The 21,685-nt window shown below is 37.1% G+C and overlaps 1 protein-coding gene across 6 annotated transcripts in view; it reads right to left on the bottom strand.

Annotated features, from left to right (window-relative positions):
• The window catches only part of LOC141427426 (uncharacterized), a 237,378-nt gene that overhangs the window by 69,756 nt on the left and 145,937 nt on the right, over positions 1-21,685 (bottom strand). Inside the window, exon 7 of one of the 6 annotated variants that reach the window (XM_074086841.1) lies at positions 2,932-3,098. The exons of the other annotated variants lie outside the window; for them this stretch is intronic. Within the exon in view, the coding sequence (XP_073942942.1) occupies positions 3,013-3,098 (86 nt within the window). The 3' untranslated portion in view covers positions 2,932-3,012. Of the gene's footprint in view, positions 1-2,931; positions 3,099-21,685 lie in introns of those variants that run through there. 6 annotated transcript variants of the gene reach the window in all.

The following is a 21,685-nucleotide window of genomic DNA, read 5'->3' as shown; positions in this document are numbered from 1 at the left end:
GCTGGTGATTGTACAATGGAGCTGAAGATTTTCAACATTTTCTCTTTACTGTAATAGAATTTCGAAAATCCTCGTTGCATTAATTAATTATCTACAACATCTACATCGTAGTATTCTTACAAAAAAGCTCTTATGTTTAACAGCTTAAGCGCAATGTTGAAAGCTCGTTCCGACTAGATCCGATAGGGCATTCATATTACTATTATGATATAAGTTACTTACTAAAAATATATAATATAAACTTTAGTTATAATTAACAGTTAACGGGGAATTGGTTTTAGAAACATCACTTAAGAGTTTTAGCATAAATACATAGAATCATATATCAAAATTGAAGGTAAGCATTTCTGGTTTAAAGCAATGTATGAGATAGCTATTGTGTTATCTATCCAGTTTAGAATTTGTTGCTTTTAGTACATAAAAGGTCATAAGCAGTTTTTTTAACTTTAATCTATTTCATCATCATCATGTCAGCCGAAAGATGTCCACTGCTGGACATAGGCCTCCCTCAAGGCTCTCCAGTCAGACCGGTCTTGTGCTTTCCGCATCCAACGCGATCCCGCGATCTTAACCAGGTCGTCGCTCCATCTTGCTGGAGGCCTACCGACAGCTCGTCTCCCGGTCCGCGGACGCCATTCAAGAACCTTCTGACCCATCGGCCATCAGTCCAGCGAGTAATGTGCCCCGCCCACTGCCACTTCAGTTTAGCAATTCTTCGAGCTATGTCGGTAACCTTAGTTCTACTGCGGATATCATCATTTCTGATTCTATCCCGCAGAGAAACCCCGAGCATAGACCTCTTCATAACCCTTTGAGTGACTTTGAGCTTCCTCATGAGGCCCATCGTTAGCGCCCACGTCTCAGTTCCGTACCTATATCATCACTGGCAACACACACTGGTCAAAGACTTTTGACTTCAAACACTGCGGTTATTTGGAGGAAAAGACATTGAGAAATTTCCCGATTCCGATTTTTCTATTTAGCACTATATTTTTTGCTCTCACGATTATTAGTAGTTTTCGGGAGAGCGTGCAGGATAGGTACTAGAAAATATTTGTTGCGTTCCTACAAACTTGTAATGTCAATTGCAGTTTTTAATTGTTCATGGATATGGACCATCTAGCTCGCTAATCCTGCCGTGAAGCAGCAGTGCTTGCACTGTTGTGTTTCGGCTTGGAGAGTAAGAAAGCCGGTGAAATTACTGGCACTTAAGGTATCCCATCTTAGGCCTCTAGGTTGGCAACGCTACGCAATACCCCTGGTGTTGCAGATGTTTATGGGCGGTGGTGATCTCTTACCATCAGGAGACCCACTTGCTCGTTTTCCATCCAGTCGAATAAAAAAAATTACACGGATAATGGTGCAACTGCATCAGAATATTGAGAGCTCATTAATGGTAACCAGTCTACATTCTGTAACAAATACATCGAGTCATAATATCTAAACAAAAATGTCATACAGTGTGAAACACGTACACTACTACATACTTCATTTTTTAGCAGAGAAAAAAAGCGTGCTTCGATTTAAAAAACAACATTTAGTGATATCGTATCGTAATCTGTTTGCAACAAAACTTAATGAGCTCACGATACAAGCTTCCTAGGGCGCATTATCCTAAAGATTGTGTTCTTTGACTCGTAAAGTATCGCAGGGAGCATTTGCTTACAAACATCTCCCCGAGGAAGGATGTTGGCAGTACATAACCAAAGCGGACGGACGGGAGACGCTCGTGGAAGCCGCTTAGACAATAGAGCCTGACGCAGCCGATATAAACGAAAAAACAATCTTTAAAAATCTACGTCAATTCCCCATTAACTATTGTCATTGTAACTCAATTTGAGATAGTCAATAACAGCTACAGAATACAGTTCAGTTTTTTATCCAAAAGAAATATTTTGTTTCAAAGATGACATCGAATAAACAAACTTTGAGCTGGTGCTGCAACAGTGAATTAATTTTTGAATTATTTGCATAATTTAATAACAATTTCTCTATAATAAATTTAGCCTTACCCTCTTTTCTTAACAGGGTAACAAATATGCTGTATTCAAACAGTTTTATAAATATATATGGGAATCGTGTTTTTATACATAATTACGGCGCCTGCATGGTATTTTTTTTATCGTAATCTTTATCAGTAAAATATGTTTAAGCCTAAGAAAGAAATTCAATTCGCTGTAATGTTTTTAATAATAGTAATTGATCCCATTGATCCTTACCTTTGTTAATGATCTCTCCTGCAGACAAACCAGGACAGCCTACAAAGTCCTCTCCAATCAATATTGTAACAAAACCTTTGTTCCAAAAACATCGCGCAGCAAAGTTAAAACATTTGACGAGGGTTAAATTGTTCACTTAACGGAAGTACCTATTGGTTTTTGTTCAATTTTCAGATACATCATACCTATAACTATAGGGGTATGAATTTGTAGCCTAAATTAAATTTCTTTCTGCGGCTCGAACTGGTCTAAGTTCTATGTATTAGACGATCTGCGTTTCAAACTATCATAGATTATTGACATTGTCTTTTTTTACCCTATCCTGATTGATACGATTCAACAAACAACATTCATTTCATTCTTTGCTAATTATTCACAATTTCACATTATCTACCTACGGCTTTCACCACTTTCAATTCACGAACGAGTAACTAATGAGTATATATCTATGTCGAGTAGGTTACTTATAATTTCTCTCTGTTCACATACGTGTCACAGCTCTGTGCAATTTGGTTGTCACTGGCAGTTTTGTGCGTTCACAATTCGTTATTACGACACTAAAACAGACTGGAGCAGGCCTCAGGAGTCGGGACTCACGTGGGGCCCGCTAGGCCTTGGCTCACCGAAGCGTTGGCTTGTCTACTCGTGTGGGGGCTAAGGCTGGTCCCGGTGAGAGGCTCCGCGTGGGCCTCGGCGTCGGGGTCGGGGTCGTCGTCGGGGTCGACGGGGTCCTCCGGGGGCGCGGCGGCGGGGCGCACGTTGTCGAGCCGCGGGCGCGGCGAGTAGCGCGGCGTCAGTGCAATCCCGCCGACGACTGGGTGCGATTTAAGACTCCCGCCTGGAGGACGTCGTGCATCATGCGCTCGTTCTCCTGGCGTACTGCGAACAAACATACATAGGCTTAACCGTTGTAAATTAGCGAAGGGTGGGGATGGATTTTGCTGGGAGCCACACTCTAGGGGACTAGGTGGGCACATCCTACGTTCTAGAATTCTAGAGGTTCTCTGGATACGTTCTGCGGGTGTCTACAAAGGTGAGACTGCTCGGTTAAGGTAAAGGTACCTATGATTTGGAATGAGGTTATACCAAACTTACATTTGAGTGTGTAGGGAAGGATTCAGTAGATACAACCTAATAACGTGGGACGGTAATTAGTCATGTCAATAATTAGTTAATAGTTGAGTACGTTAATGAGATTCCAGCGTTAAAATTAGTGTAGGAACAATTAGTCAATACGCAATGTTAATTTTATGAGTAGGTACAATTAAGTATTTTTCAGTCATAGATTTTTTAAATGGCATCGAAAGTACTATTCCAAAGTGTTTTTTTTTTGCCTGATTAGAAATACAAGTCAAGATGAAAAAAAACAAGTAATTTTGTCAACTAGCCAAAAATTTATTTGAACTGTACTTTTATATCTATATACATAAGTCGTAATATTTCTGTCAGCATCTTTTTACATTCGAATGCAATTAAAAAAACCGACCAAGAGCGTATCGGACACGCCTGAAATAGGGTTCCGAAGCCATTACGAAAAAATTAAGTATTAATATTTTTCTAAGGACTTCGTATTTTGTACGGAATATTCAAAGTTTAGGTATGTTTTATACCTTAGGCTGCTATTTACTCTTCAATACTAATAATTATCAAGAAAACTGAACCGTTAAAGTTTTCCATGTAAGTTTGATATACTTACTACCGTCCTGAATTTTTTCAAATTTTTCATCCACCGATTTTAATTAATATTTTGCAAACAAATCACTGAACCGAAAAATAATTTTAGCAATCCCCTAATGGTTTTAAAATAACTCTTCAACGATACCCCGCACTACAAGGTTGGATGAGAAAAAAAAATCACCCCCACTTTACGTCTATGGTACTCTAAAATTGTTTTAATTTTTTTTTTCGGCGTAGTTTACATATATATTCGTGCAAAATTACAGCTTTCTAGCATTGATAGTCCTTGAGCAAACAGACTGACAGACAGACATGGCGAAACTATAAGGGTTCCGTTTTGCCATTTTGGCCACGGAGCCCTAAATATCGATGCTCAGTATCGTCTAATTCTAATGTTTAAGTACGTTAAACTTTCATTACGTTAAAATAATTGTAAATTTGTCATTATTAAAAGTGAGTGAATACCAAACATACTCGTATTGTAATAAGTAATAATAAAATTGGTTTAAAAAAAACATTCAATTTAAACAACCAATAATGGTATTTACAAATCTTGATATCGTCTAAAGTCTTCAAATTCCAGGTGTTGTCATATTTGTTCCGATATTTTTCTCCGTATTATTTAGTTTGTCAGTATCATTCGATCGGATCAAGGGGTTAGTGCTTCCAGATATCGATTGTAAACACCCGCTCATAGTGGCCACACGTGGTGCAATTACAAAGAGGCGTCGCCCGTAGCCCAAGGCACTGGCACCCACTAAAGCGACATTAATTGTCCTAAACAAATAAAGTGAAATGAGCGGGAGAGGCTACTAGGCAGAACCCCTATTCAACCCCGCCCTAGTGATATCGAAATAGAGCGAAAAGAAAATTCTATACATGAAGCGTCCGAGTGAGACACAACATCCACATTTTCTACTTTTCTGTTCACTAGAACTGTGGAATAGGGACCTAGAGATAACTTTGTTACAGCCCCGCGACAGTTGCCGCTTAACGAAATTAAAAATACTTTGGTTACTGTTTTAGCAGCTTTAATTCAATCAGCATAGAGAATGGTCCTACCTAAAAGAAAAAACGGAAGAACCCTTTTTATCCAATTGTTCTGCAGAAGGAAAAGTCTTTATTTGCTGTGAAGATTTATCGAATTGTATAACTTGTGGTATAACGTAGAGTGCATAAAGATTTGCGAAAGATTGAGATTGAATTCATTGTCACGGATACTTCGTGTGTTCAGCAAATAGCTCTGCACCAGACTGAGCTCCGATAGCAGTTGTGGTGAAGAAACGGATAACCTTAAATAAGTAATACCTATGCTTATATTTATTTTCTTGGCGTAATATTTCCGTATAGCACTTCGCATTGATACTTACTTTCGAGTTTTTAACAAAAATATGAAATTAATTCGTCTAAATCGAAATATTTTTAAATAAGCAATAAACCTATTTAAATATTTGTTTTTGAAAACATGATTCGTCTACTAATGATGATGATGATGATGAATGATAAAACCAAATGATCTCAAAAATTAATTACGTATTTAAAACCAACGAATACTTTGAAATTTTTAAAAGAATTAATTAAGTCAAAGCACACATCGAAATGTGGGCTGAAAAATAAATAAATATAATAAAGTTATGCACAGTGCGCAAATGGCGTCAAAGGGGTTACGTGGAAAAATAAATTGGAAACCTAACACTAGCAAAATTTCGCAAAGATTAAAGGAGTATGTATATAGATCAAGCGGCTAACAAATTCAGTTTCAGTGGAGTAGTATTATTAAAATCATTAAGTTGCAGCTTTAGCTCGTCTGAAAGCTTTTATGGTACAGTTAAAAATATAAAAATTATGGAATAATTATTCAGATGACTAACTTGCTTTCTTTTGGCAATCCTAGGCTATTCGTGACATGACAGCACGAACAATAGACAAAAATTGGCTCTATCGTAATGAGACTTAAAGTTGAGTAAATGTCTCGAAAAGCCTGAATTCGTTTTCTTGATGATGTGATAAACAACAAAAACATCACTTTCATCATGGCATTACGTAATAACTATTAATAAGATATTTTTAAATCAGCTTTTTGTATTTCGTGTTCGACCTTTTTATTACATTCGCAAATAAGTGATCAATGTCCTTTTTCGCATGTTGTTCTTACACTGGAATGAGCTTAATATTTTGTAATGAGAATGAGAAGAATACAATTTCATGGCTGGTGGATTCCATTTAATATAATCCGATGAATAAAAATTAAATAAAACCTTTTGTGGCGCTAAAAATCTCCCCGGGGATAATGAAATCCTTTATTTATCCGGCGGATTGTCAGAGATTTGAATCAAAACTAGCAACCGCTGATGACTTTCTTTAGAAAATTTCCTACAAAAAGTGCTCTCAACACAATTTACCTGGTAAAGGGAAAACACTCGCTCACCTAAATTGGTATTCTTCAGAAAAACAATGATTTATATTTAGTATAGCGTACCTCTTTAGAAGTTAATGTAACTACATATATTGCATTGAATGAAGGAAGCTTGATTTGAGTTCAATTTAAATATTGATTTTACTACGTGAAATTTCTGATGATATAATAACTTATCTGGCTTTGGCGTGGCATTAGAATATCATAGGAATAACGAACGAAGATGCACAAATCGATTTGTCGATATAGTCCATTCAGTATTGGCCCAATGTTCGAAACTCAGCTTTTATAGAATACGAAAAAGAAAAATCATTCAAATTTTAATTTCCCTTTCGATTGGTTGACTTGTATAAGAATATTTAGCATTATCGTATTTCCCTTTTATTGGCATTTTTCATAACACAGGTTATAAATGTGGACCGTTGAGCTGCTTTTAAAAAAGGTACAATGTCACGTAATTTATTGAAATGTACCTGTTTAATTGACACCGGGTATACGATTGCGTATTGAAAACTCAATTCAATTTGTTATAATTCGACCAGATACATGTAGAGAGGGAATACACATTTTCCTACCTTAACCACATTTACGGAACAACGTTTCCCAATAGGTTTGGTCGGAAAGCTTTTAGCGTAAACGGTTCCACGAGACCAACTAATATTCAATGCTGGCCGATAAAAAAACAATGGTCAATGGTTTTGCGAGGTAAGCAACCCCAGTTCCGGGATGATACTTAGCAGATCAGCGATAGTGTTGTCGAAACTTGTTAACGACCCCAAGGCTAACGGCGATCGACACCCCGCTCGGGTTATCGAGCACTAATCGACAAAGCCGATCTCGGTTTCTAATTTAGCGGTTAGAAATATATCCTTATGAAGAAGCCGTGTTGTCTCGGCTGGGGATTTATAGGACGCGTCAATACCACGTTCGGCTCGGGTCAAACACGTCGTCGATGTAATTTATCACTCGCACTACTCGCAAAAGGTTGTAGCCACTCTAAACGTGTCACGCGCCATAAGAGACAGTTAACGAACTAGAACGGACCGTGTTGGCCCCACGGAATCGCAGATTAGATTTTCGAGCGTATATTTACGATCTGCACATGCAAGTCTACTACGTTTTGTTAATTGTATCTCGGCCCTCTTTAGAGCCATATCGACGGACGTACATAATATTGTGGGCATAGGGTCGAACGCTGTCAGTGAGCTAAATTAAGGCCAGTAAGTAACAGTGTTCAGAAGCATTACGGCACGGTCATTTTAACGAGTTAGAGTGCACTGCATGTGGGGGCGCGAATTTCACTTTCCAAACGACTCTGGCGGCACTCCAAGCTCTTTTCGATAAGCTGTTGCTTTACACAAATAGTAAATTCAGTTCATAGTTTCGTGGAAATTGTATTACCTTAGCCTCCTAACTCGCAACTTTTCTTAATGGAAAAGTACATTTTCATATTTCGGATATTATTTCAATAGGTATTTTTCATTCACTGAACGATTTGTGCTTTACTCAAGGACTCACGAGGATATAACTAGAATTACAAGTTAGGTCTTCTCTTTATTTATATTTAGATTGCCACATATAGGTTTAGTTTAGTCTTAGTTTAGTTCTTGTTGTTTTGTTGCTATTATTTAAGATTTTTTTTTTTACAAGTAGGTACTCCAACTATAATACAATAACCCTAACAATAGCTATCCAAACCTCACGTACAAACGAGAGCTAGCTAACTCATTACTTTTACGCCGAAATTGGTAGCCGGTTAGAAAAACACGACGTCCACCTAAAACCGCCTAAATCGCCCCGAGAGCTTGTTTTACGTATAGCCCAAAACATATCTACCCACACTAGAAACAAAGACAGATGAAATTGCAAGGGTCACAAACGAGTGAATGAGAAGAAACAAACTGCCGCCGGGCTTATAGCCGTTGATTAGTTGTGTTGAGACTTTGCTATGTTAACATAGTGGTCTGTTGTTGTTTACATTCCATTTTATAACGGAAATGAACTAACAGAAGCATAAAATTGCGTTTTAAATAATTGCAGTTAAATTAAAACGCAACTAAGGGAGTCGGATGAATTCCTACTCGGTTCCGAGTTACCCCATTCCCATATATATTATATTACTAGCTTTTGCTCGCAGCTTCGCTCGCGTTAAATTTGGAGTAACATACATTTACTTTCTGCGATCCTTTTTTCGTGTTTTGATAAATTTTCGGAGGATTACCTGGAAATACAAATATGGACAGATTTTCTTTTAGACAGATGGTGCAAATTTTGTAATACAAAAATCAACCTACATACGTAATTAATTATGATTCTTACCACCTTGACACCCTGCTTCGCTGATTCAGGGTTGAAATTTTAGAAAACGTTAAAGTACTACGCGTTTATTTTGCCCGCGATTTCATACACCAAGGACTATATCCCGAGGAATTGTAAAGTAGTGCACCCTAGTGCACCTCTGCATTACTTTAGGTCCATCTATGCCAAATTTCACACCGTAGCATGCTGAACGGTTGTGTTGCTCTGAAAATGAGCTCTGGTTGAGTTCGAAACGCGTCAGTGTAAAGTGGTGGTGGTGATAGATGGATTTGTGTGATTTGTGTGTTCTTACAGTGTGGAGGTGGAGGAACTGCGTGAACACACATTGCATGGGCACAAAAGTAGCTATCATAAAGGTCGCGGGTGGGCAAAGTAATTGTGTCAGCTCGTTGAACGTACATGTAAAATTTCGTATCTATGCTATCAGCCCTTGAGGAGTTCCGTAATCAGCAGACGACCCTGGCTGCAGCATCAGGCGGTGTATATATAATATAAACGCTTTGGCTTCCAGGAAATCAGTCAATTCTCGCAAACTGGGTAGGTCTCTTGGCTTCTCTACGGTTTGGGTATATTCGTTGTATGTCGCCGCATCCAGCTTAGGTAGCAACAAGTGAACAATAATAGGGTCCCATGTCGATACATCGAGTCCCAGGTTAATTATTCCGTTAATACATTCTTTGATTGTATCGTGCATCCTTCTCACGTTAAAAGCGGACGGATGCTGCATAGTTGGCAGCTTCAGCATTGTATTAACGTAAGATGAAAATAACAACCTCTTGTTCTCGTATCTGTGTTGAATTATGTCCCAGCAGGAGTTGTAGTTTTCTGCACTTATCGTAAGATGCTGTACTAATTTTTCCGCATCCCCGACAAGCTTTGACTTTAGATGCTGCATTTTCTGGGATTTTGATAAAAGCGGGTTGGTATGCACCGTTTCTATGAATAAATCCCTAAAGGACACCCATCTGCTGTATTTTCCATCGAACTCAGGGATATCCATCTTCGGCGTAGTTTTTTGGTAATGTGCATTCGCCCATATCTTTTTACCGATGTTTTTCTTCAGAGCATCATATCTGTTCTCCCACTTGAAGTATTCATTGTCGTAGGCAGCAAGAGACCCGTTTAGAATGAAGTTCAGTTCCCAGTGATTTTTGTCTATAGCGTCCCATCTCGCCTTCAGTATAGAGAGACAATCTTCAAGCTCCCACTTCTCGTCCATGCTATTCAAGTCAATCTTTTCAATCGCTCTCTCTAACGCGTTAAAGTTGAGAAATTGAAGACGAAGCATATCCTTCTTTTCTTATCCGGTTCGAAGGACCAAAATATGTAGGGGGCCGCTACTAAGTTTTAGTAGAGCGCCTTGTTGAGGTTGTTGAAGATAAGTTAAAGTTATGACTCTTTAGTAGTTTATTGATATTTCTACGTTAAAGTAACAAGCTAGTATATCGAGACCGTGTATCTTCTACGTTCGTATTAAGAGTGTGAGATTAAGCGTTAATATTAGTTTATATTAGTGCGATCTTAGGTAAAAGTGCTGTTGTCGGCGCTGCGACGTATAACTAAAGTAGGGCGCGATTCTAATCTAAAAAGTGCTGTTCGGTATTGAACCGTACAGGGTCAATAATTGAAAGTGAAAATACAAATCCTTTTTATTCACTATCCCTTGGGAATTTCGTAAAATCCTGAAAAGTGTTTTTAGCTGTTAGTACCTTTTACCTACTTGCATGCCAAATTTGAAGGTTCTAATAATTATAGTCACGGAAATAGGGCCATTTCAAAGTGAAAATATAAATCCCATTTATTCCCTATCCCGTGAGAATTTCGAAAAATCCTTTCTTAGCGGATGCCTACGTCATAACATCTACCTGCATGCCAAATTTCAGCCCGATCCGTCCAGTGGTTTGGGCTGTGCGTTGATAGATCACTATGTCAGTCAGTCACCTTTGAGTTTTATATATATATATAGATAGTATTCCCATTTTCAGTCGTGGCAGCAGAAGTACAAGCAGTACAAGCGCGCCAAAAACGCTGCCGACTGTACTTACTAAATGATTCGAAACATTAGAACTGATTATTAAATTTACTTTGGTATATAGGTACCTCGCACACAGACAGCCACGAATACGACCAGTGGCCGCAACGGCCAGATTAACTAAAGAAATCATAATGAAAGTCGTGGACTTGGCGGCCAGTTTCGCGTTTCTTTAGGTTAACCTGGTCGTTGCGACCACTGGTCGTGGTCGTGGCCGTCTAGTGCGCGAAGTGCCTTAGTCCGTTAAACGCGATGATGTATTACATTTTTCAAGCAAATCGAAATCTCAGCACCCAATAGGAACATACCCGTATCTCTCTACATTTATCTTCCATTTAAGCATTAATCCCAGAGCTGAAAACATTTCTTTCTAAATTACAAAAAGCAAAACGTAAAAAAGTTTAAGTCGCGGTATGTTCGCGCGGTTCTATGAATAGCACGCAAATGGAGCAAGCTGCAGCGGCTGAGTTTTCCGCTAACGTGGAAACTGATACTTTCCAACAATGACCCATTAACCCTTGACGCACACGCCCTAGGGAAGAAAGGAACTTCGTAAATAATATATTTGAGTTTTTTTTTTGTATACGTGATGTATTGTAGGTAACAGTTCACGCCCTCCAACCACCAATTAAGCATGTTTGGATTTCCAGATTCATCAACATGATTTAGTATGATGCTTTAGGAATAGCAGGTACCTAATAAGGTCTAATCGTTCATTCAACAGAATATTAGCAGGTAAAATTATTTTTGACAATTGTAAAAGAAAGTGATTTAAAGATATTAAACCGTTATTAAAAGTTTAAAACTTATTTTTTTGTAAATTCGAGTATGCCATCATTGTATTGGATGAGCAATATAAATAGCTCAATTCCTTGGAGGTCGCATGTTGACTGTACTCAAGGGCTAACCATAAAGAGATCAACCATATTATACGAAGCGGTTAGACGAAGGGAAAAACATGTTTTATATTTCTCTGCATTTCAATTGTATTATTAAACTGTTTTTTTTTCTTGAGAGGCAAGTTGGTAGATATAAATATATTTTTTTTATACTGGACCTGCATATGCGACAATCACCCTTTTTTCATACCATAATGTTCCAACTAAAACATTTTAAAACATTTTTTTTAACGGCTTACTCAGATTACTAATCCGAAGTTCAAAACTAATTTTGCATATCCAGGCCAGTTAATTATACTCTGGTTAGTTTCAAACTTCAAGCAGAATCTGTAAAAACTTAGTCAACAGTTTCAAGTTTAGGCAATCCCAGTGTATGTGATTGCTTGGCCGCGGTCCAAGTGGACTTGCAACTTGCAGCTTAGAGACAGGACTCTCAAAAACGCTTACCGTACCTTTTCATCATTTTATTTTACAGCGGTTTTGTAACAAATGATGAAAAGGATGCTTAGATGCTTAGTTATACATTATAGTACATAGCGCGTTAATGTTGATTCCTTGTAGATGGTGTTTTCTTTATGTTAACATTTTAATGAGGATTCTGATGTTAAATAAAAGTAAAATGAGAAATAATTGCTGGCTTTCATCCACATGTCTGCTTATTTGTGTAGAAACAGGTAGAAACAACGATGAGCCTCAGGTTTAATTACTTATGTGCTGACGTTTTTAATCAACATAATTTAAAGACTTTATTAACATAACGAACTGAATTATGAACTGACAAGATGGCGCCCCTAATTATCAGATTAAATATCACTTATAGGCTTCCACCGATAGCGGTATATAATTACGCGTAACGTAAAACGTTCCTATTATATAAGGAAACGTTAGAAGCCATGCTGAGTAGGTACCCTCAGCCAAGGGTTGCTAAGGTTATTATACCTTGACGACGGAGTAGTTTCCCGGAAAACATCGAGTACCGTTCGTATGGGAATGAGAATCTAAATTAAGTTTTAACAGAACAATTTAGGGATTGTACCTACGGTTCCGGATCACCCCTTATATTATACAAGTTAGTTAAGCAACGGCGTTCGTCTATTAAGAGTGGGTAGACCATGTTCTAAATTTGAATCAGCCGATCAGGTTCGGTTCGGTTTTGAATTTACTGAATGCCAGTGCTCGCGAAGTTGAGATATTTCTTATATGTGAATTCTTCTGGGTCATAAAGAGGCAGGACAAAGAAAGATTATAATATTTATCTACGTTTTTTCGTCAAGATATTCGTAATAAAGACGCAAAGAGTTTCACGAACCCTTTGAGGTAAGTACTAGAAAGGGTTGGTACCTAAAAAGTGCCAGTAAATTTTATTCGGACTTCAAAGAACCTAGCTTCGCATTTTTCGTTCATTTTAATTTCGCTGTATCGCTATCGCTGTTGAGCTATCACTGCTAGAACTATTACCGGAATTTTAAATAAATTCACTTGTTTTAAATATACAAGGGGAGATCTATTAGCGCTCTGTTGCTCGTTTTACTTTTTCAAGATTTCTCAGAAAGCATTCAGTTCACATTTATTCTCAAGAAACAAAAGAATTTACTGCTTTACTGCCTCTATTTACATTATTTATTAGAAATGGTTACCAAATAAAAAAACCAAACAAGTGGGTTCGTTTTAGATGGTTACTGACCCAGCCTGGATCAGGCCAGATGGGACTTTGGATGAGAGACATACCGACATGAAAAATTAAGACTTTCAGACTTCTTATAAGTTTATAATTAATGAAGTGCTACTTACTCATGAAAAAAATATATATAATAAATTCCAGGACAACCGGAAGTATCCTACAGGTATTTCGGCTATGGCAATTTGTATAGAAACACGGTATATTTTGATTGCGTTGACGTAGAAGTTAGTTTTTGTGCTGCTTCAAAGAGTAGACTTGAGTATTTCATATGAATTTTAGCTTTATACCACCACGTGTTCAAAAAGTGTCTACACAGTCTGACAGACAGATGAACAATAAAGTGTTCTTATAGGATTCTGTTTTCTTAATTGGAGGTACGAACGCTAAAAAACGAAAAAATAATCCTTTATATCAATGAAATATATTACGAGTATATTCGTATTTATAGCCCCTCTTATTAACCACCGACGCAAAAAAGGGGTAATATAAGTTTGAACGCTATGTGTGTCTGTGTGTCTGTCTGTGGCACCGTAGCTCTTAAACGGGTGGACCAATTTGAATGCGTTTTTTTTTTTAATTTGAAATCAGGTTTTCTAGCGATGGTTCTAAGACATGTTCCATCAAAATTAGCCGTTTTGTTGAAATATTGAAGTTTGAAGTGACAAAGTCGAGCGTTTTCCAGCTTTTTAGGGTTCCGGAGCCAAAATGGCAAAAACAGAACCCTTATAGTTTCGCCATGTCTGTCTGTCTGTCTGTCCGTCTGTCCGACCGCAGCTTTGCTCAGGGACTATCAATGCTAGAAAGCTGTAATTTTGCACGGATATATATAATAATTATACCGACAAAATGGTACAATCAAAAATCAAAAAATATATTTTTAGGGTACCTCCCATAGACGCAAAGTGGGTGTGATTTTTTTTTTCTTATCGAACCCTATAGTTTGGGGTATCGTTGGATGGGTCTTTTAAAACCAGTTTATTTAATTAGAGGTTTGCTAAGACTATTTTTCGATTCAGTGATTTTTTTGCGAAATATTCAACTTTAAAGTGCAAGTTTTCATTAAAATCGAGCGCCCCCCCCCTCTAAAATCTAAACCGGTGGATGGAAAATTTTAAATAAATTCAGAATGGTAGTAAGTATATAAAACTTTCAAGGAAAACTGTAACAGCTAAGTTTGCTTGAGAATTATTAGTAGGTAGTTTAAGAGTAAATAGCAGCCTAAGGTATAAAATATACCTAAACTTGGAAGATTCCGTATAAAATACGAAATCCTTAAAAAATATTGCTTAATTTTTTCGTAATGGCTACGGAACTCTATTTTGGGCGACACGCTCTTGGCCGGTTTTTGTGGTTTAGGTTATTCCAATAGATAAAATAATTTTTCAAAAGTAAAAAGAAAGCAAGATTAATATTTCGCTACTGCAATAACAAAAAAATATTCCAAGAGCATGATATATCCTACATTATCCGCTTTATATCGATATATGTAGGTAAATTTAATTTATGGTAATACCCAACTTCCTTCTCTTTATTTTGATAAGTTTCCGTCGCTCTTTGAGGATTTACGCTGACGCCATAATAGGTTTTAACTTTTATTTTACAGATTTCTCCAAATAAATAAATTGACACGTTGAGGCGCAGACTTCAAAGTTTGTGTTTATCTTTGCGGTCCTCGTGGATTTCTAATAAAGAGCTAGGACTGTTGGAAGTGTTTTGTTTCTTTAATTTATTGGGACGTTAGAACAACGTCGTTTTATAGTGCTTATTTACTTTTTGTTACTTACCGATGTCAAATTTATTCTTGGCACGTTTTATTATGGTCATTGCATTTCCACTGTTACCATCACAGAGTAAAATAGAGATTATGTCATTAGACCTTTTAAGTAGGTATTTATGATTAAAAATCATGGCGATACGTGATTCCAAAGGAATTGTGGCTCTCTTCATAAAATTGGCGTAAACAAGTATTTTAATTATTTATATATTTAAACATTATTCGACAAAGAACGAAAGTCACTGACATTGCTCAGAGAATTAGTTCGTTGAAGTGGCGTTGGGCTGGCCACGTCTGTCGCAGGACCGATGAACGGTGGAGCAGACGAGTCCTCGAATGGAGACCACGGACGGGAAAACGTAGCGTAGGGCGTCCTGAGGCACGGTGGACGGACCTTAAGAGGATCGCTGGCGGCGGATGGATGCGAGGGGCTGAAGACAGAGTGTTGTGGCGCGCCATGGAAGAGGCCTATGTCCAGCAGTGGACTGCTGTAGGCTGATGATGATGATGATAGTAAAAAAGGCTATTTTCTTAAAAAAAAAAAAATTAGGTAAAGCTGTAAAATTTCATGTAGTTTGAAACAGATTTGAAAATGCTCTTTGATTGTATCAAACAACAATGATCGTGAAAGCGAACGAATATACGTACTCACATTCTCACTTATAATAATATTAGTAAGGATATTAACGTAGTAGTAACGTACTAGGAGGGATATTTATTTTTGGAATATTTGTTAAAACATAATATGCATATTATGTTTAATCCAAAAAATATAATATTCGACACGAAAAAACAGCAAAAACCACACTAAATACTGTAATTTATGTATTTATTACTTAGTTATTTTAAGGATAGTCTTTTTCAATTGTACCATCAGAATAACGCGTTTGTTTAAATAAATTATAATTACTCTGTCATATTGATTAGAGGGTAGCAGAATAGAGACGTACAAATATAATAAAGTAAAACGAAGGTTAGATACAACAGAGTTTAATCATTTGGATACAAAGGCACTAGTCATCTAGCAGATCTTCAGAACACATCTAATTCTCCAGTTAATAATGCGAGGGCGTGCAATAGGCGATAAACAGTGCCGTCTTTGAACATATTTATTAGCCATTCATCCGGAATAGTTGTTACAATCTCTACAACATGACGTGAAGCAGTTCGAGATCATGGTAATATTGAAACTAACGATCTGCCCAAGATACTCCTCGGATCAAGAACTGCAAACAGCTGATCGTAGCTGTGCTTCGGTGTATCGGCAAACAAACTGTTTGTTGGCTCGAACTCATGCCAACACAATATCGATGAATAGGTAGTTGTTATTATTGTAAACAGAAAATCGGTTTGCGTCGGTTTTAGCGTAGTGCTTGAAACTGCATTGATAAGTGTTATAGGTATGCAAACCATTCTGAAGATGAATGGGAATATTCGATGGTCAGTGGCGGGTAAACACCATAACACCTATCTATGAACCATGGTCGATAAATTACAAAGTCATTACAGAAAACCACATCTAAATCGGTCCAACCATTCTGGAGTTAAATAGGAACATTCGTCTGCGCACAAACAAACAAACAACCTCATAAACGCACAGATCTACCTACTTACTTGATGTGTTAAAACTAAGCTTGTTCCTACACGAATATTTCCATAGCTAGACAACGAAGGCAAAAATTGTATAAGCTTTGAAAATGTCTCGTTGTTCTTTGAGGTGTGCTGGTAAATAAAATAAATCCTGGTAGACTAAACGTCCCGGTGGGAGTGGATAGGTCAGCCATAGAGAAAGAGACGGAAGGCTATTTTTAGAGGATCTGTCTTAAAAAGACAGTAGAAGAGTCTGCATTTTACCAACAGTATCTCGATGCAAGCATAGGAAGTACTCCCGGAAATTGCGCTCCCTCGGCGACGAACAACAAAACCTGAACCACGGAACAACTTTTATAAAATTCAAACCTTAACGATAGGTGAATTCGAACTTGCAACATTATACAAGCAAGTGTCTTGCTAGACTACACAGAAAACGCACGCTTATTGAACTACGTGAAAACGTTTTCTCTTCTTCTTCTCTTTTAAAATATGGCTTTTCTGTCCTAATTAATAGGACAATTTCGCCAGAGTCAAGGTAAACTCTCTTTGAGAGGGACGTTGTACGGTAATTGTAGTTTCTGCAACTTGATAGTAAAATTCCAGAAACCACGTGGAGACCACTTGCGCATTAAAAAATGTTAGACACGAGAGCAATATAGAATTTTGGGATCACTGTTCATTGTTAAGGTTAATCGCCGCATAAAACACTATCAAAATTATACTTCAACTAGCCAAAGAAACAGAAAGAGCAAAATTAGATATTGTCTACATCCGCCATCTTCGAATGCTACAAATCGAATCCGAAAACGTTTTGAAATGCGTTTGTTTATTTTAGAAAACAATTGATAATATTGTTTTGCTGAGCGCAGTTCAGCGCAGGGTTTAAGAAAAGCCGCCATTTTGGGTACCATAAATGTCTTATCCAGGTCCTATCTTCATCACCTGCGGCGCAAAAAGCGGGCAAAGGTGTATACTCGTACCGTTACTACGACCCCGGCGGCGGGCCACAAGCCCAATATCATCACCAAAGAACTCATGCCACTTTATTCACAGCTTTCAATAGAATGGAAATGTGAAACGGCTCACAAAAGGGGCCCGTTAACGTTGGTTAAAATCGCCGCACCAAGTTTGCCCTACTTGTATTCAGTTCATTTGGATGTACAAATCTATTTGAACAAAGATTGAAACAAGAATCAAACAAGCTCCACACAAATCCAAGCAACCGAGATACGGTTTGTGTTACAGTTGGAGTGTTTCGATGACGAGCTGAGTTCAACACTTTGCGCCTCTTTGCAGTAATAGTTTCTGTGTGTTTGACAGAAATAAAACAAGTGTAATAAAGTTTTAGTAGGTGTTGGCGATTGTTTCACGCGCGCCGCGAGCGAAAAAACAGCAAATGATGTATACAAATGTGGAGTGTGGTATGCGTGTATTGAAGCGTGATGAGATGATGTACGTTTGAATTTGAACGAAGAATGAATACTGAGTTTGAGTGAAGAACAAATGAGATGTTATGGCAGTTGACGACGTACGAAGAACGTAAACAGACGTGTGTGTTTATTGTGTTTTCTTTTCTAACGTAATTTTATCATATCATTTTTTTTCAAATTCGCTGGCCAATAAAGGCAACTACAAACTACTGCTCCGTAACAAGGAGTAAAAAGTGAATTTAGTAAAACATAAATCTTGAGTATAATGAGTAAATTGAGTTTGAAATTACTTTTCAAATAAGTAGTATACTATTAAAGGAAATGAAGCAGATTATTAGTGACTTTTTTACGAGTATAATCTCAATAAACAAAATTTAATACCTAAAATAAACAAATGCAACAATTACAATAATGTAAACCATCCCGTTTTACATAATCACGCTTGCGATCAAGGAGTAAGTGAAGATCTAAAGTAATTTTTCATAAACACAAACTTTGAACAGCCAAATTGTTTGAAAATTCTTGACCACTTAGCCGACAGTTTTGGAGCAAAAGTATACGTTCAAGTTCGTAAACAAGTTTATAAGTTCCTTTAGACAAGTCGCTTTCAATTACTAGCGACAAGATTTTGGCTTGATTATTGAGTTTAGAAGACCTTCTAAGTCATGATGGGTATTGCCGTGAAAAATTATACCGGTGAAGTAAAATACGCAGATGACGTGGTATTTGCAAACACAAGAAATAACAGCAGATGTGTGTAAGACACAACGGCTGGAATAATCGCAGCTTCGCTAATTCAACGCCGCCAAACAAGTAAAAAATAATTATGAACTACCTTACCTAGGTGTTGCCCGCGACTGCTCTTTTTGCGTCGGGGGTTATATCGAAAGAGGAGGAAAAAATAAAGACTGCAACTTCACATTTTTCTACTCTCTCTACCCAAAACTACACTGGGAGCCTTAAATACCTACCTTTCTATTGAAAAACAACCGTACTAAAATCTGTTGCGTAGTTTAAATTAAATGATCTAAGCTTACACTTATTTAAGTATATACATGTAGAGAGGAAAAGACAATGGGAAGGGACTTTGTTTAATGAGATATTTTATTTAAACAAACGCATTATTGAAAAGGTACAATTGAAGTACTTATACTAAACTATCCTTAAAATAACTTAACTGCGGAAGAGTGCCCGTTGAGTTTTGTCCCTGCCGAAGAGTGTACGTTGAGCGAGAAATGCACCAGCCCCATGGTCATTGGTAATTTCGTTTTTTTTTTATTTGACCAAAAACTTTGTGAGCGTCCGATGTAAATAAGATACAAACATAGATAACAAAGATATATATTAAAAATCCATAACTCGAGAGTAAACCTTTTTTATGTAGGGCAAATATTGGCTTATTGATGATACTTGGTTATTCGGTGATACTACGTTACTATCTAACACCGATCTTAACTATTTATATGAAGAAATCCAAGCTATAAATTTGATGGCAGCTGTCAGTTTAATGATGCTTACAATCGGATTGGCAGCGACTTAATTGTTTGCATATTTCACTATTGCGAGCTCAGATTATAAAGCAGTATCACCGAATTATTTTACCACGTACGAGTATCACCGATAAATCGAGTTTTGCCCTACGTGTCATTGTCAGGTTGAGGAGATGCGGAGCCTCAAATTTAATAGTTAGATTTTCTAATAACTAAGCTGTTCGAACGTATTTACGATTTTCTATAATATAATAACCTTATTAAGCAAAGTAGGTTATTCATAGGTAACTTGGGGACTAAGCTTGTATCTGAGCGTGCTAACGATTTAATGAAGCCGCTAATGAGAATTAGTGATTGCTTATTAAGGAGCATAATTGCGTGGCAATTTGATTAAAATTAAGTTCTTGCTTCATAAATGCTCATGATGGTTCCCTAAGGAACAAGACAAACCATATCTTTGTATACGTTTACTTTATAGCTATCTGGGGTAAGTTTTAATAGAAAAATAATTTGACTAGACTTGAGACTTGAGTCTTTTTTAATTGGAGCCATCAGTCGTTAACAATAGCGAAGCAATAATGGCCTACATAAAATAACATAACTTTGACTTTAAACGATTACTTAAACTGATAAGAATATCGGTCTGCTTAACTTCTACATAATGAGAGTTATTTTTACCGGTATATTGACCGTGATTGCCTACTTTTATATATATATTGACTTGCGTAGTTCAGCCTGAGTAGAACTCGCTCGCGGGAACTATATTGTAATTTTCCGGAATAAAAACTATTCTATGTCCTTCCCCGCAACTCAAACAATCTGTACACCGAATTTCATCTCAATCGGTTAAGCAGTTAACAAATAAACAGATTTAAAAACTTTTGAATGTGTAATATTAGTGGGAATTTTTTTGGCTAGGAAATTACCCAGGAAAAATGGTTATTTATTAAAAAACTAGCGAAAAACGTACCTAAATACGCATGATTGTTTTCGAATCGTGGGTGTTTAATAATTATGTATTTATGTTTATTGCAAAGCAATTGCAATTATGTGTTTTGTTTATTGTATTTAAGTATTTATCTACATATCTATTATCTGTTGCCTAGTAATCATAGCACAAGGTTTGCTTACTTTGGCATTAGGTCAATTGGTGTTAATTGTCTCGTAATATTTATTAAATAACTGCTGGTAAGTTTTTTTTCTTTGCGTAGACAGCACTAATTTGACCATAAAATCTATAAGAGAATCTGCAAAAACTCGCTTGAAGATAAAGCAAAATATCGACAGCTAACGTAAGTAATCATAACATAACGCGCATCGCTTCAGTCTCACGTAGTATTTCATAAAAGAATAATAAATCAAAAGTGCCGCAGATTGCGCCTTTGAAGAGACAAAAATTACATGTCCATCATTTATTCGCTTTTTTCGCGAAAAAGGTGAACACCACGAAATATAACGTTATAGGTAAATTCCTCACATATACAAGCAACTCGAAGTCTAACGGAGGAGTTGAAATGAAAGGATTTGAAACAAATATAATGTAAGAGTGATTATTCGCCTTAGTACATCTTATTATCCTGTGTTCTGTTATTTTCATGTTTTTATGTACAATAAAGAGTTTTACAATACAAACTATTCTCATTGTTGTGAAATACGACATGCAACCTTCACTCCACTGGTAACATCCGTCGTTGGTGTGTTTGCACCCCAAATGTCCTCATTCGTCAATCACTTAAAGTTAATGAATATAAAAATAAAAATTCGTTTTTAATATCGAGCGAAAACGGCATAAAAATACTTTTGTTGTATGGGAGCCCCCTTAAATATTTATTTTATTCTGTTTTTAGTGTTTGTTGTTATAGCGGCAACAGAAATACATCATCTGTGAAAACTTCAACTGTCTAACTATCACGGTTCATGAGATACATTGACAGACAGACAGACCGATAGTGGAGTGTTAGTAATAGGGTCCCGTTTTTATCACCCTTTGGGCACAGAACTCTAAAAAGGTCTCAAATCAAGGGCACTTCACACACATTTTTCAGCTCCATTTCCCAAAAACTACACCTGAACCCGACCCGCGCGAAGCCGGGGCGCGTCAACGTAGAGTAAATTATGCATTTTTTTGTTAGATTGATATTTTTAATTTCATAAT

The sequence above is a fragment of the Choristoneura fumiferana genome, chromosome 4, assembly GCF_025370935.1.
Source record: "Choristoneura fumiferana chromosome 4, NRCan_CFum_1, whole genome shotgun sequence".
Lineage (NCBI taxonomy): Eukaryota > Metazoa > Arthropoda > Insecta > Lepidoptera > Tortricidae > Choristoneura > Choristoneura fumiferana.
Note: the sequence above shows the minus strand (reverse complement) of the source record. Positions and strands in the feature narration are given on the sequence as shown.